The sequence below is a fragment of the Phycodurus eques genome, chromosome 11 (genome assembly GCF_024500275.1).
Source record: "Phycodurus eques isolate BA_2022a chromosome 11, UOR_Pequ_1.1, whole genome shotgun sequence".
NCBI lineage: Eukaryota > Metazoa > Chordata > Actinopteri > Syngnathiformes > Syngnathidae > Phycodurus > Phycodurus eques.
The window spans coordinates 6029368-6045654 of NC_084535.1; the positions used below are offsets into that span (position 1 = coordinate 6029368).

Sequence of the window (16287 nt, forward strand, 5' to 3'; positions counted from 1 at the left end):
TAGTGTCCTTTTACGAGTGTTCTGAATAGTCTTACTCGTGAGTGGATCAAAGATAATGAGTAAATGGTCACCCGCCTTTCTAAAGTGATTTTGTTAAAATCTTCTATCGAGGGACTAAAACTTTAAAAAAGAAATAAAAAGCATGACTACGCCTCCATTATTGCGAGATTTCCGACGTCCCGACAGTCCTATTGTTCCTCCCATCATGTACATGTTCGTTGGATTAACACCTCCCCGCTTTCAGAAGCCTGACTCCAAAGGTAATCTCTTATTGATTTATAGTTCAGTCTAATAGCTTTTCTGTAACATAGTTAGCTGCACGGCGCTCTTATCGAGGTTGCATTACGCTCTCTAATCTTGAATCGCACGTCAATGCAAATGAATGTCTTCTTTCTGGCGGGCCGCAGCAACCACTGTGGCAGAAGCATATTATGTTTGTACATAGAATACGCTGAACAATACACTGACTGGCAGTATGCTGCAGCGATTCCTCTAAATGTTTACTGGTATTCTTTTTACGATTAAATATCCTTGACGGTGGCTTTATTATGCCCAAAAACCTATGACGTTTTGCAAGTCTGTGTTGAAAATGTGTGTAATTTAAGGGTCCTGAACCCCAAAAACTGACTCAGTAGCATCCTCTGGAAATGTAGAAAATATGAGCACCTGAAGCTAATTTGACAAATGGACATGAACTTGGGTGAACATTTCTATCATAACAGGACACACACACACAAGTCTCAAGGACCCATGCCTGAAAATCAACAGGAAGGTGGGGATACTCTTCCGAAGTGGCCATTTTGGGCTAATTACACGCCTTGTACTTTGAGTAACTCCTACTAGCGAATTTGACCAAGTGAGCGACATTCTGAAGCAGATATCCTAGACAGACAGGCAATGTTGAAAAAAACAGATCGGGCCCGACATATTTTGTCAGGAATGACCAAATTTCTTATAGTGTGACATAATCCAACACCAATGATTTGGCCCTACGATAGCCCTCCAACGCAAAAATGATTTTTGGAATATCTTTCTTGTAGCGTGACATTTGAGCGACAACCCTCCGACCCTGCCTTGACGTCGACCAATTGGACTGCGTACAATATACATTTATTCATGCGCATAAACCAATGTTAACAAAGCTGAAGAGCATGAATCCACAGAACGCCGTAATGTTTACGTACAAATGTTAGTGCTAGCACTAGCTAGCTACATAACGTAATGTTGCCTACTTGTGAGCAGTATTAAAGTATGTGAACATTACCTCAAGCTCTTCCTGAAGAATGGACAACACCCAGTGACGAGACCACACATTTTTTTGTTTTTTATCTTCTTTTTGTTCATTTTTTTCCTCCGACACACTAATTTGACGTCACCATGGTAGCGGTTGTATCCGGTAACGGTGACACGTTTTTTGGCCCCGCCTCCCCCCAACAATGTTTGATTTGACAAGACATAGCCCAATGATTGTAAAAGGTGGGATGCGTTGGTATCATGATAAATGTCGTGTAGTGTTGCCATTGTCTGACTGAGATACGGCAAGACGTTATGGCAATAATCTGACAAAGTGCCACTGTGAGGGACCAAATTTGTCTTGTAGTCTGATGGCGACATTAGTGAATAGGCACTGTGGAAACATACCACCCCCCCCCCACCCCTTACTTTCTTTGTTGTTGTCAGTTTTGATTGAAGGACCTGAAATTCTTTCAATCGCAGGAGTCTGTGCACCGTTCTCCGAACAAATGTTAACGTGTTAATACTGCTCCAGGCTGACATAAGAACCAACCTTTTGAACACCTATGCAGCTGAACCGTCATTCAAATAGCCTGCTTCTCAATTACTTCAACGCGCTGCATCCCATTAGCGAGGCCATACGTTCACGATGAAGTGGAGCAGAGAGGCTTGACACAGTGAAACGCTCGCCCCCACCACCCCCTCCCGCAGCGCACGGCGAGGTTTGAACGCCTGACACCTGTTCGCTGCCCGCGCTTCTCGTGGCGTGTTGTTGACACCAGGACTCTATGGCGCTGCCAGTAGAGACGTTTTACACCTCCCACTCCATAGTGAATAGTTGTGTGTGTATTTTTGTTTCACTCATTTGAATATGCAAGGAATGAAAAGTGACTTTGGTCTTGTACACTCATATTGCGTAGCTGAGTCTGCCTTTGGAACTGCAGTCGTGCCTCGTGTTTAGTTCCAGGGGCATTTTCGAAAGTGCCCTACCAGATCCACCAGATGGCGGTGTTGCACAAACAACTGATTTTGATTTAATTTGAAAACAAATACAGTCGTACAGTACTTTCGTCCAGTAATAGTATGGCTTTATTTGCTAAAATTCTAATTTCCATTATGACGTTATCATTAAAATGACAACTTTTTTATTTACCACAGCTTTTTTTTTTCATTTGAATGTGCATGAATCAGTTTGCCTTGCAACAAACAACACAAACATATTGTGATTTTATCCACTTCAAATTGCACTTTTTCCCCTTTGTAATATTTCAACTTTATTCTTGTAAAATTAGGACTTTTTCCAACTCAAGCATTTTTTTCCTACAAATTCCGCAATTTTATTACGCCTATTAAGACCATCAATTTTTTGACTATTTGCCTCGTACTATGGCAACTTTATTCACGTGTGATTTACCACTACTTTTCTTAAAGATCATTGTGCCATATGAATTATGCCTAGCAACAAGTAGCTACTCAATCATATTGTGATTTTAGCCACTTAAAATTGAGACTTTTCTCCTCCTCATCTTCCGACTTTGTTCTTGCAAACAAAAAAAAATTGAAATTCTGACAAATTTCTTGTAACACTAACATTTTATCATGACTATCTGCCTGTTGGTGTTGAGATTGTATTCCATTAAAAAATATATGTGCCTTGTGAAATCTGCCTAGCAACAAACGCAATAAAATGTGACATGACCACTAAGTCTACGTTGAGGCCTTAAATAGTTTTTTTTTCAATAAAAAAAATATTCTTCTTGCCTGCGTGGTACAGTGCACTTCTTTTGAGAAAATATTTGATCAGAATAATAAAGAATACTGTAGTTTTTATGCTTTATAATAGTTGATGTCACTATTTTAACGATAGAAAACCACCTCTGTTCATCGGAGTGTACATTAACTCACATTTTTGCACCAATGCTTTAATCTGTCCAGCAAAAGCAATGCTTTTCTCATCCCCCTTGTCATATATGGAACATCTTTATATTAATCTCTATACCTGGACCCATCTCTTGGTATTTCCTAGCAGCTCAGAGCCTCTCCAACAGAACAATTTTGTCAGGACGTGATAACAGCTCTGCCTCCTCCGAGCAGTGGCTGCACACGCAGGTCCTGCGATATGCTTGCTATATACACAGCTTCTCGTATCCTGTCAAAGAAGGGGGAGAGTGTAATTTGGTCAGCACCCCTTGTACCAAAGCTTATATTGTGTCGCTGCAATCCTGTGAACTCCTCCCGGAGAGGGAATCTAGGAACACGGTCACAATTCGCTCACCAAGCCAAGCAATTTCAAGCGAGTACGGTGGCTGATTGTCTAATCTCAGAATTTGTTAAAGCTCCATTCTTCTAGCCAATTTTCTTTTTCTTCTGCCTGCAAAAACAACAGGAAGGAAAACTCCCGAGCTTGGCATAATATTTGTACATTTGAAAGAAACGCGTTGTGTGACATTTGAGTGAGGCTCACGCTCGCCTCGGATGCGCCGATGTGGTTATTTTTAGGCTCAATCTATCAGGTAGCAGCCACTAAAAATGCGTTAATTGCCATTCAGCCGCCACGCCGCTTTGTCAGAGACTGATCGGGGGCCTTCAACTTCTTGCATAATGTGACCGGAGATGCTTTAACTTGAGTGTGTGTTACATTTCATTTCCAATAAATTATATGCTGGACAAAGTCAGGAAAATTTTCCTACCGTGTTTCTTTGCGATGTAAGGCTGTTTGCGGTAGACGGTATAAATTTGCCCTACGGTAGAGATTTGGACTCTACTGACCAATCGCCATAACGCTTGTTGATGATGTAATCGTATATGCCTTCGTATAATAAATATTTATAATATCAGCAATATTATTAATTAATGAATTGTTAATATTATATTATTATTTGTTTGCTCTTTAGTTTTGAGTTTGGAGAGCTGCATAATAAATGTTCTCAAAAGGAAATTTTTAATCATTTAGCTTCGCTGAGAGATAATATCGCCCATTCAGAAGTACGTTATAATTTTTACAAATAAGTTTATAATCGCGATATATACCGTTACCGTGAACAGGATTCAATTTATAACATGATATGAATTTTAGTCCATGTCGCCCCACCTTGTTGCCTCGAAAACAATATAATGAACATTACAGATGTAATGTATGTAGGAAGAAATAACAGCTTTTCAGTTTCCATGATCTCTATATTGTCAGTGGACCAGCCAGATTTACACAACTCACAAAAAATTAGGGATATTCGGCTTTCGGTGAAATTTCAGGATGAACCCAAAACGTTAAACTTTTTATTGCACATGTCCAACTGTTCAGTATTTTAGTACATTTAGCAAAACTTACTGATCTCTAATGAGGAGCTGAATGGCAAAAGTCACAACAGGTGACTTTTTCCTGTTGCAATTACAACTGGTTATTTAAAAAAAAAAAAAGCATCATGCTGTTCACATTTTGACATCATGCCACCAAGATGGTATTGCGAGGCTTTCAACAGCATGTTCTCAGAAGGAAGTTGCCTCTGAGCTTAGAGCGTCACACAAACGCATTGATGTGGACCCCCTTGGAAATGCAGCAGAAATTAACTTGTTCCCTTCTGACTTAAAATGTCATGCAGAGTTGCTGTAAAAACAAACTTGAACCAAGTTTTTTTTTCTCCCCCATGCCGTATTCTTTTGCTTAATATAGTCGGTTCCTAACCTTAATGCACATTCATTTGCAGCTTAATAAAAAAAACAATACATGCTCACATATAACTACAGCTTTAAAAAGATGTTTTTCCCCGTGATGACTGTGAGTCAGCTAATGGCGTGGCTCGACTTTCAGCCGTAGAGGTGTGTAATCAAAAGCAGCTGATATGATTGTTGCCACTCACCGCACACAAATTACAGCTGCTATAAATAGAAAGACGGCGGCGATGGCGGCGTGGTGCACGCGTGTGCCTTGAGTGCTGATTTCAGCCCCTCATGTCGTCTCGCCCTGGCACCTTGTTGTGCTTCTCAGACTGATTTGCGACTCGTCTTCGTGCGTTTCGGCGCTGCTGTTTAAACCTTGCGTTATCATCGAGAAGTTTTAAAGGGGACATATTGTGGCAAATTGACTTTTCAATTGCTTGTATCCAAATAGTTGGGTCTCTGGAGTGCCTGTCCACCCATCAAGTGTGAAATTCAACAATCAAGCAAGCTTTTGTTTTGTTATAATGTGTCTGTGAGCACACTCTGCTGCACCACCCCGCTGTTATGTAACACTGGGGCTAATTTACCAAAGAAATGTCCAGCACAGGTTTATCCATCCATCAATGGGCAACTGGACTGCTAGATCTGCAATTGGCAAGCGGCTACACAGAAGCAATAGATAGATCGCTGGGTGGATAGATAGCGTAAGTAGAGATACAAAGATAAGCTAGATATAAAGATACTGTAGCTAGATATATAGTGATGGATGGATGGATGATAGATGGTTAAATAGATAGACTGGTAGGCAGATAGATGGGCATTATAATTAATTGCTAGATAGCAAATGGATATAGACGGGTAGATGATCAATTTAATAGTAGAGGGTTAAATGGGAGATGAAATAGATGTTATATGGGTAAATAGAGATGACTAGAAGGGTAGGTGGTTGGATAGGTTGGTAGACAGATAGGAGTATGGTCAGTAGGTAGGTTGGTCAGTCGGTTGGTTAGTTTTGGGTGGGTAGGTAGATATTTTAGTCATCCACAAGGGAAATGCACAGTTCCAGCAGTATCCACAATGAAAACAAAAACAAGGCAAAGCAAAGGCAAGCAGAATTACTGGTAATGAAGTAAAAGTATTCAACATAGTATCTTTAAAGTAAAAAGTTAAAAAATTAAAAAGCATCCATTGTGTCAAAGCCAAAAGGTAAGCGGAGATGCAGTGTTAAGCATTAGCTAACCATTTTAGCAGATAACCAGCATCAACTCGAATGTTCAGTTGTGACGTAGGGGTTTAAAAAAAAGAAAAACAACCACCCGGAATCTTTAGTGGCAGTCAGTTGTGGGCGGGGGGTGGATGTGGTTTAATGAGCCGGTGGTGGTTTCACACAAGTGGCATTCATTTGCAGTCTGCTGCTCTGAAGGGAGTCTCACAGTCTCCATAACGGCTGTGGCCGAACCCAACTCAACTCGGGCACAGTGTGTGGGGTGCAGCAAATATTTTCATGAGTGGCCGATCGGTCTTTGGGCAAACTCAAAACAACAGAAATTCGCTAAATTTGTCGGTTTCTTTTTTAACTCATTCACTGCCAGCCTTCCCAGTTAACATGGATATTTGACTTCTAAAGCCGTCCATGGCAGTGAATGTGTTTTAAACAGTTGCTAGAGGGGAGAAGTTGCTAAATATGTGTCATGACTGTAACGAAAGCCTTACTCAACAGAACCGCCACCAAAATGGCACAATTTCAACCAGATTGTGACAAGTGGGTGGGAAGTGTGCTATTGTTCATCTTTTGAGTATTTTTGACCAAATCATTTCTGAGGCTTTTTTTAAGACACCTGGAATCTCTTTTAAATTGTGTTAAGGGAAAAAAAATAGCATATGTCTTGTGCCAATGTGTTTCCATACTTACACAACACATTGCGCTGAATGAATAATGATAAAGAGTGAGTCTTCTGGAGTTTGCCTTCAGGACTGATTGGTATTTTACAGCTTAGGCAGTTTTGCAAGGCTTCACAGGAAACCAATTTCCCAGTGAAAGGAGTACAGTGCATAAGAAAAAGACACGTGTTAAGAGAGGGAAATAAATGGCTTCAACGTTCACCCGAGTAGAAAACGTAATATTTTAGACAGTTGGCAGGCGGAACATCTGCGATGTGTTTACCTGGCGCAAAGTTTTCATAACAAAAAAAAAAAAAAAGGTGAAGAAAGTCATCACAAAGTTCGAAAACAATCTATCCATCCCGCAGCCTCATAGTGACAAACACCCCACAAGGACACTGCGGTGAATAATATGAGAGGCCCAGAAGAATCATACAGCAGACTGTTTGGATCACCCCATGCTGCCAAAACGACTGATATTGATGTGTTCGCATAATATATAGCGCCGCTATTGGCATGTGAATAATGTGCTGTTTGGGTAAAATCAATGACTTCCATTTCCCACTCGGTGTAACATTAGGCCCCGCCGTTGAATAGTTGCCACTTGAGTTGGTGTCCAGGGACAGGAAGCGGTGTCGCCCTCTTCTGTGATGATGGGAGGCACTTTATTAATGTGGCCTAGACATGACGAGATGACATGGAACTTTGTTGGAATTAATTAAGCCGAGACATAACTGTGATTACACGTACGCTCACCCACCATTTAAACCATTTGACCGATTAAAAAAAGATGACTCTGGCTCTAGTTATTCTAAGTTCAAATTATTAACAGTTTTTTCACCAGGCAACAGAAAAACCACAGTCAGGAAAAATGTGTTTTTACCTCTTCCCACAGGTTCGAAGTGTAATAACTAATAACAAATTGACAGTAGTACGCATGTCGATCAGAGGCTGAAGATGTAAAGCGCTAATGAATGAAAGTAGTCGTTTTAATGCTAACATAACTAATCAGTGTTATTATACCTCAAAATAAATATTGCCTAATCTTTTTCGTGTGCTGTGCTTTATACAAGCGCAATTCTGAACAATCATGACAGAGATACTATTCTAAAATACAAAGGACTTTGAAGCTACCTAATACGTCAAAAGTTCATCAAATTCGCATTAGACTCGGAGGGTGAATTGACTTTTAAACCAGTGTTGTTAAAAAGATATACTGTACGTTGTAGGATTTAGCAACTGATAACTGTGTGATCAGGAGCTAAAGATACAAAGTGATAATGAATGAACGAGGTCACTCGATGCTCACACAGCTAATCTCTTTTATCACGTCTTGAAAGGGGAATTGCCTGATCTTGAAACTTGGCTTCAAGTTTATACACGCACTGCACACGGCTTTGAATAATTACGTTAGAGCAGACTCTAACGCCAACACGATGTGAGTGGTGTCCAGGCTTTGTAGAATATTGTAAAACACGAGATGCTGTTCAAAAATACTGTAGATGTCTTTGCAGCTGTGAAGTTCTCATTTTCACATCGGACAACCAAAACGTAGCTGTAAGGAAAAATGGGATTTTTGTTTTACACTAAAGCGCTTCCACTACAGTTCAGGGGTCTAATTGACTTTTCAGTCTCTGTGGTAGAAACACAAAAACATATTTAGAATGGTCATCTCGTTACATCTGCATAGCCTGCCCTTCCCGCGATGCACGAGCCAATCATGTTGCAGCAGGGCGTGTCCTACCTAGAACATGAGTGGGATTCATTCAATAGATGTGACAAAGAAGCTATGCTAATACGCGTTAATCGCTAACTGAGCTAATCTGTATTATGAAGGTGTATAAATGTTATTGGGTTGGAAAGAGTGGACCGGATATGAACAGTAATTAACAATTAGCAGCCACTGTATGAGTAGAGTTAGCATTGATGCTAGTTCAAAACACAACCTGTCCTGGCTGGTGCACCAATATTATATACAGACTATGGCAATGACTGCAACATATTTTTTTTTAGTCAATTCTGTCTTCCATCATTGGATGCGACAGTACTGTCAAGTTTTTTTTTTTTCCCCCCCCAACCTGAAAATCAAGAAAATGTTTTAGTGTTCCATTTCATTTAAAAGAAAGGGATGTCATGTCCGCCATATATTGTTTGCAAATATGCAAACAGGGGTGAGCGCTTTCCGTACGTTGTACATGATGAAGCATGCAGGGCTAGGGAAAAAAAAAAAAAAAAAAAGGAAAGGGAGGGCTATGCGCACTCCGGGCTGTATGCTCGCCATGAGTGTGATTAACATGGAAGCCAATTTTAGATTCCCCTCACACCGCGCCGATCATTTGGGAATTTAGCGATGATAAATGTTGAAAAAAGGTGCAATTTGCGTTATTCCTGCTGCCCTGCAAGGCCGGCGGATATTTTTCCATGCGTTCTTCCAAACCTTCCTCCTCCTAAACGTCCCCCCTGATCTGCCTGTTATCGCTGCATCTTCTCCATACTAATGTTTTTCTTTCCTGGCCGCATCTCCTTGGAGAGCACAGCCAGCCGCCACAGACAAACTCAGTGTTTTTGTTACAATAATAGTTGCACAATAATTAACCCTTGTCCCCAAAGTGAGTCTTGTGCTTTAAGGGAAAATGCTAATTTTTGTATCACTGATAAAAGGAAAGCTCTGCATGAACTATACATGTTGTTCTATTTGTTTTTTAAATTGGAATCTGGCAGATTTCATGGACTTTAAAGCACATTTCACACAAAAAGCAGTGTGTTTTACATTTTTTTTTAAATACAACAGCCACCAATAATAAGTAGATAACAGTATTTAATAATACTGTATTACTGAATAGTTAGAAAAATACAACACAGAATGCATAAAATCAAAGTAACATATGATTATAGAATGCAAAAAATATTTAAACTGTTCAGTCATAGTCTTGTAAAAAAATTTAATGTGTAAAATATGAAATATAATAACAATAATTCATTATGATGATGATGATAATGATGATGATTATTATATATCTAACCCCTAACGTCATAGTAAAATACAATTATAAAATGATATTAATGATATTTAAAGTCGGCACGGTGGCCGACTGGTTAGAGCGTCTGCCTCAAAGTTCTGTATTTATGTTATTCTGTATTTATTTGTATCGAAATGATCGAGGAATAAAAGCGGTAAATAGAAAAAACAAAAATGTATTTTGTCAAACTTTTTAAATACATATTGCATCCTGTTTACATACGCTGGAAATATATCTAATATATCCCAGAAAGATTAAATTACGTAAGTCATGCTAGCGCCAGGCGTAATCAGTGATGCTTTTTGAAACATCTCCCCCATGACTCAAGGCTGAAGTGCATTGAAGTGCATCTTTTCTTTTTTTTTTTTTTTTTTACCCACCAATGCTGATGTTTTCTGGTGTTGCGGGAGCATCATCGATCCCTAAAGTCTTAACGTAATTCATGTTGGCCTTCGCGTGTCTCCGCAGGTTTCCTCCCGTTAGCGAACTGGCACCGCTGGGTACGCCGTTGGGGACCATTCGAGCTGCCGCCATCAACCAGACCATCTACTACTCCATTGTGGCGGGAAATGATTTCGGTATATTTCGATCGGCGCTGTCTTTGCTGTATTCTGCTTACAAACAGCCTGTAACAAAAGACACATAAACATTTTGATTTCAAATACCTCGGTGCCAATGTGGCCACAAAGCAGGTATTCACCGTGGGAAAAGGTTTAAAGAAATATATGTTCGTAAGCAGTCTATTCATCTGTGTTTCGGTGCGCACCGGCGGGGTCTGATACTCAACTTCTGCCCGGTATAGCCTTATATCAGCAGAACAGCAAATACTAGGCTCAGTTTTGATTGGATTTGCAGTTATAAAACAATTTTATTACTCGTCCCTCTGGCACACAATTTCTTGGCAAAGTGCTTCATGAAATTATTAAGAAAAAAGGGCGCTTTCATAAAAGCATCCTTTGCATTTTCATTATTTCATTATTATTCTACATTTACTTGTCACTCAATGTGAGGACGGCGCACGCTCATCTGTGCAGCTGACAAAATGCAATGCAGCTCTGCTTACCCTTTGGCACGATAATGCTTCTGTAGTCCAGCCTGTTGCTTGAAAGTGACTGATCTTCAGCCAGCCTACCCTCTAAGTCACGGTTGAACGAGACTGTGCGGGGGCGGTATTGTTTTAAATGGCTGCACTGTGACGTTGAAATCAGGCAAATTTCAAAACGACTCGCTTACAGACACATTTTTGCAAATAGGCAGCTGACAAAAGATTTTGCATATTTTACTGGCCACGTGTTGCTAGGCAAAACAAAAACATTTGTATGCTTTTTGTTTCCTTGAAATCTGCAGGTGAGATCTTAGGTTAACCAAAAACAAGACAGATGTTTTATTCCTAAAAAGTGTAGATTCCACTAAAATGTACTGCACATAAGTTAAATAAAATTTTACTTAAATATTTCAAAACAACAATTTGTTTAAAGATGAAATGCAAGTGCATTGTACTTAAAAGTTAAATACAACTGAACTGTACTTGATGTATTTTACTGAATAAAAACAAAAGTCACTAACAATTATGCACAGTTTGAACATTTAATTACATTTTTTGAGAATCACTGCTATTGGTCATTTTAAAAAATGGCATATGACAAACTAGAATACCTGAAACAGAGAGCCTACAGGAACACACAAGGGACATTACACATTCATTTAAAATTCTGTCGACTCTGTATTCGATATAAAACTGCACTCGCGATGCAGAGTTACCAGCGGTGCCCAGTAAGCAGATGGCCGGGACTTCCTCTCAGCGCTTAACGCACCGGCAAGTTGCAGACGCAGTACTGTTTGTCCTTTGTTTGTCCTGAAGTGGAAAAGACATGGGTGACATATTTGCAAAGCCAGGCTGCTTGCTTCTCACACTTGTTGGCAAAATCTGCGGAGCATAATTAGTCCCTGAGAGAGCAGACAACTCGGCAGGTGTGAATTTAGTTGGTTTCTTTGGCGTTTTTATTTTTTTTATTTTTTGGTTTGTTTGTTTCATGTGAGTGTAAGTTTGCAAAACGAATAGAATAGCTTTTTACTCATACAGTATGCATGCAGAGTACTTCTTATGTACTTTTGTCTGCGATGTCCGACTTGACAGAGATGAGGCGTTATATACATGTATATTTAATATTATTATGAGCTACTGTAACATTCCAGTTTGAACATCATATAGCAAAAAAAAAAAAAAATAATTGCACATACAATTTAACCTTAATAATAATGGTACCTAAATAAATATTTAAAAACAAATATTTCTTAAATATGAAATGATATATTGTGCTTTCAATTTAAATATAACTGACATTGTGATTTCCTAGGAATGTTGTAGAAGTGATCCTATGAAAATATCGACTCTTGCAGAGATTTATAGAAAATAAATTATTACATATGGATATTTATCAGATTTCCTACCTTATTATATCACTGTTGAAAAATCTTTACCATGATCAGTGTCTTTACATGAATATCATTAATGATTAAAAACATAATTAAAGGTAATTTGAGATTTCAGAAGTGTGAATCAAACTTTTTTTCAATTCTTAACCTTTTTACATTCGGTATTAAAAAAAAAAAAAAAAAAATTCCAATTGTTTTTATGTGAAAGATCAAATTTGCCAGACTGAACCCTATAATGTTTTGCCTATTCTATTATTCCCTCCTCACGTGTCACAAGCACGTCTTACACGCATTATATTAAACTAAATGGCATTGTTAATTGTTATCATTAGGTTAGCTGACATCTTTGTGTGATTTTCTGTTTCAAGTAAGCCAATATACACGAAATAGTAGTTAAAAAATGTACATTTCAAAGTTGAAGATTAATACTAAAGTTCAGGTAACCTTGGGAGAGCAAAGTTGACTCCTCACTCCCACCCCGCTTTATCCACATTTTTTTTGCCTGGTTTTGTTTTGTCCGTTTCAGTTGGCCTCACATCGCCGCACTCTTGTTTGCTTCCAGGTCATTTCCGTGTGAACAACAGAACGGGCGTCATCTCCACCGCGAAGCCGCTGGACTATGAAAATGTGACCAGCTATGTCCTGAGGGTGCAGGCCGACTCGCTGCTCGTTGTCATGTCCAACTTGCGTGTGCCTTCCAAAAGTAAGAAATGTTGGCCTGTGAATGTTTATGTATGGGGGGTGAAATCATGTTAGTGTACTTTACTCTAAATTGCCATTGGGATAGAACAACATTATTTATCCAGTAGCATATTTCCCCAAGTTATTTTTGAACGTTTTCTGAAAACAAGAAAAGTTCCGTTGCCTTGATTCAACATTTGTGACATGCCATGACCTGGGTGACTGAGAATCTACCTAGACATTTTTAGCAAGCTAATTGATGTTATTTTTTTTATTATTGATATTGTGACAATAAGTTAAAAAAAATGACTTGGGCAATTATTCTATTAGGCTATTGTTATGGAGATATACAGCGTTCCGTCGCTATATTACGGTTCATTGTTCGTACAGCCGCTATATCGCGTCTTTTTAAGCAATCAGAAATGCATTACACAAATGCATATTACATATTCCCTGACACATCTCTCTGGCATGATTACCCGTTCTGTTTCCGTTTGCTTCAAACTAACCAGTTTCGGCGGGCATATCACATATTTGACGGCTTTTTCTCGTCCACTCAGGCAGCTGCTTCTTGGGGGGGGGGGGGGGGGGGGGGGGACCTGCGTTTATGATCACTTGTCAGTCTGCTGCCTTTGTTTACCCACTCCGCATACATATTGGCTAATTTTGAATTTTGAAGCTTGGGTTGGCATTTGAATTGTGGATTTTGACTCCTCGCGGGGGTTGTTTATTTCCTTTCTGTCAATTGTCAAAGTAGACTTTGCTGTCGTCAGATCATCTGAAGAACGCTGAGACCTTGAGGCTGTCCTCCTTGACATCCATATTTCAACCGGAATCCATAAACTAGTTTCCAGTTTGCTGATGAAAGCTAATAACGAATGAAGTGATCAGAACAAACGTTTCTCAATGAATAATCGATGACCTACTCCACGTTGCTTTGCCTCGGTCTTTGTCTTTCTAATGCTAATTGTGGGAATTACAAACGCGTGATCCGCAGATCAAAAGCTCCACAGATCCTCACACTCATCTCTTATCTGAGAGAGTCAAAGCAAAGAGCTTTCACAATCGAGATACTGTATGTTCACTGACATTTCGTCCTCTTCTGGCAAACCAGCATCAAACGCCCACATTAATACAAGAATGTGGCAAGAATCAGACGGCGGCAAAGATGTCTTAATTCTTAAGGATGACTTTAAAATTGAAATGAGCATTTTCTCTCTGTTCTTTCAGTAAGAACATTCAGACAAGACACTCTTCCTGTCTGAGAAAACAGCAATATAACTGAAATAACGGGCTTAGTCCGACTGAAATAAAACTTTTACGTTACGTGTACTTTTAGCTCTACTCGACAACAGTATATAAGGTTCAGAGCAGTCACTTTTCCAGCTCAAAACGGGGAAAACTGCAAAAACCACGCCGCCTTGAAGAGATCAGAAACGAGACATGTAAATCAAGTTGCTTGGGTTTTCTCTTTGATATACAGTAGCTCAATAATCTCTGAAAGTTTTATAAAGACAACACTTTTAGGCAACTTCCTGTATGCTCAGCAAAATGGATGACGAACTCTTCATGCCGCGATGGAGGCAGCCGCCCCACGAGTTGCGTAATCTGTTCTTGTTTTGTATTTTACCGTTTAATGTGTTCATAACCGCTGTCGCCCAGCTGTGATGTCTCACCTTTTATTTTGCAGATGGAAACACACTTTGTCCATGTTAAACTACTTTGCAGTTTGTGTGTTGTGCAGATGAAGCTCCATTGTAGGAAATAACGTGCATCTCTGTCAGTTTTGTTGCATTTAGTTTGTTTCTACATTTTTTTTTTTTTACCCGTTTGTCGTGTAATAAATGTCGGCTTGCATGAGCTGCGTTCAGATACCCTTTGCACATGAAAGTACATCTTTATTTCATTCGATCCAGTATTATAAAACGGATTACTAGAGGAATTAACATTTGAATTGGAATGCTTTAGTTATTACACACTACCCGATCTCTGTTGTAAGGATTCATTTAGTTTTGGTTTGTTTTGCAAAATGGGATCTATTCTGTTAGTCTTGTCCTGTTGTAATAAGAAAAAAAGGTTTTTACTCCAAAACGTGTTATATGAGTGAAACATACGCCATGTTCAAGAAAATTTTGTGTTTTTGAAAAATGTTTGATTTAAATTAAACACATTTTGATCACATGTGCAAGACGTAATGGCATAATCAACTATCTGTACTTGGTATCGGCTCGTGCTCAAATGTAAATACCCTAGTGAGTAGTTTTGCTACCTCTGGGGCAGGTTAGTGATACAATGTGTTGCCACTTGCCTATAAATTCTGGTTACAAGGCCAGCGTAGGAACGGAATGCCGTCGTCGCAGTGGAGGCACAGACTATGGAGAGCCGGATTTGTTTACTGTGGCGACAGAACTTTTTTACTGTTGTTTAGGGGAGCTTGTCATGGGCTTCGTGTAGGAACAGGCGCAGTAAATTGCGTGTTGTTGGACAAACTATGGTGCATCATTTTCAGACCAAATCCTCGCGAGGACAAGTTGGAAATAGTCGAGGTTTCAAAGAAAAGGAGAGAGCCAGACAGAAAGTGGGTGGACCTCATCCACATCCCTGAGGGTCCTCGCTCTGTCTCACAGCTGTTGTGGCTGCAATATGATGTGCAGTGGGTGTGCGTCCAAATCCCCTGGCGCTCCCTGCGCTTCAATGCAACATGACTTTACACTTTTGCAAGCCAGAAGAAGACAAATTGGATATGACAGGGTGTTTTTTTCTCCTAACCTCGAGTGGAGAGGTGAAGAGAGTTTTGCTATTGTACACACCTTGACTTACCCCCAACTTGTAAATTTTTCAAATTACATGCTGTCGGTTGGTCGTTTTTTTGTTTTGTTTGTTTTTTCTTTGTGTTGCGAGCCAAAATTTCAAGGTATGAGCCAGAGTCAAAGTGAAGCAAAAACAAATTGGAGCAACTATGGTAGTGTAATGCCCTCGTACAGGGGTGTCGATCTGGGGGGGTAGACTGTCCCAGGGACCGGAGCATCTGGGGGGCCCGTGGCTGTCTGGCGGTGGGACCAAACCCCCCATCGACAAATAACATCTTGAAGAAAAACTCGCACCCACCCCATTTTATTTATATTTTTCTTTACATTCTCTTTTATTGTGCCTTGAAACAATGCAGTGCTATTTTTCTAGTGTAGTGTTTTTTGGGGGGCTGGAATGGAATAATGGGGGAAATGAATTTGATATGCATTTTGATATACAGCCTTCTAATTTTTACAGGGACAAGCCATTACTTGAGCATTTTTTTCCATCTTGAGATATAAGCAAAAATCTGAGATACCAGTGCACTTTAGAAGCCCACCGTTAGATGATGGAAATTAAACATCACAGC

General features: G+C 39.6%; 1 protein-coding gene across 1 annotated transcript in view; it reads left to right on the forward strand.

Moving 5' to 3' along the window:
- LOC133409479 (protocadherin-15-like) overlaps nucleotides 1–16287 on the forward strand; it is a 220203-nt gene that overhangs the window by 174531 nt on the left and 29385 nt on the right. The window contains exons 26-27 of the mRNA XM_061689538.1: nucleotides 10260–10369; nucleotides 12790–12930. Of these exons, the coding sequence (XP_061545522.1) occupies nucleotides 10260–10369; nucleotides 12790–12930 (251 nt within the window). The remainder of the gene's footprint in view (nucleotides 1–10259; nucleotides 10370–12789; nucleotides 12931–16287) is intronic.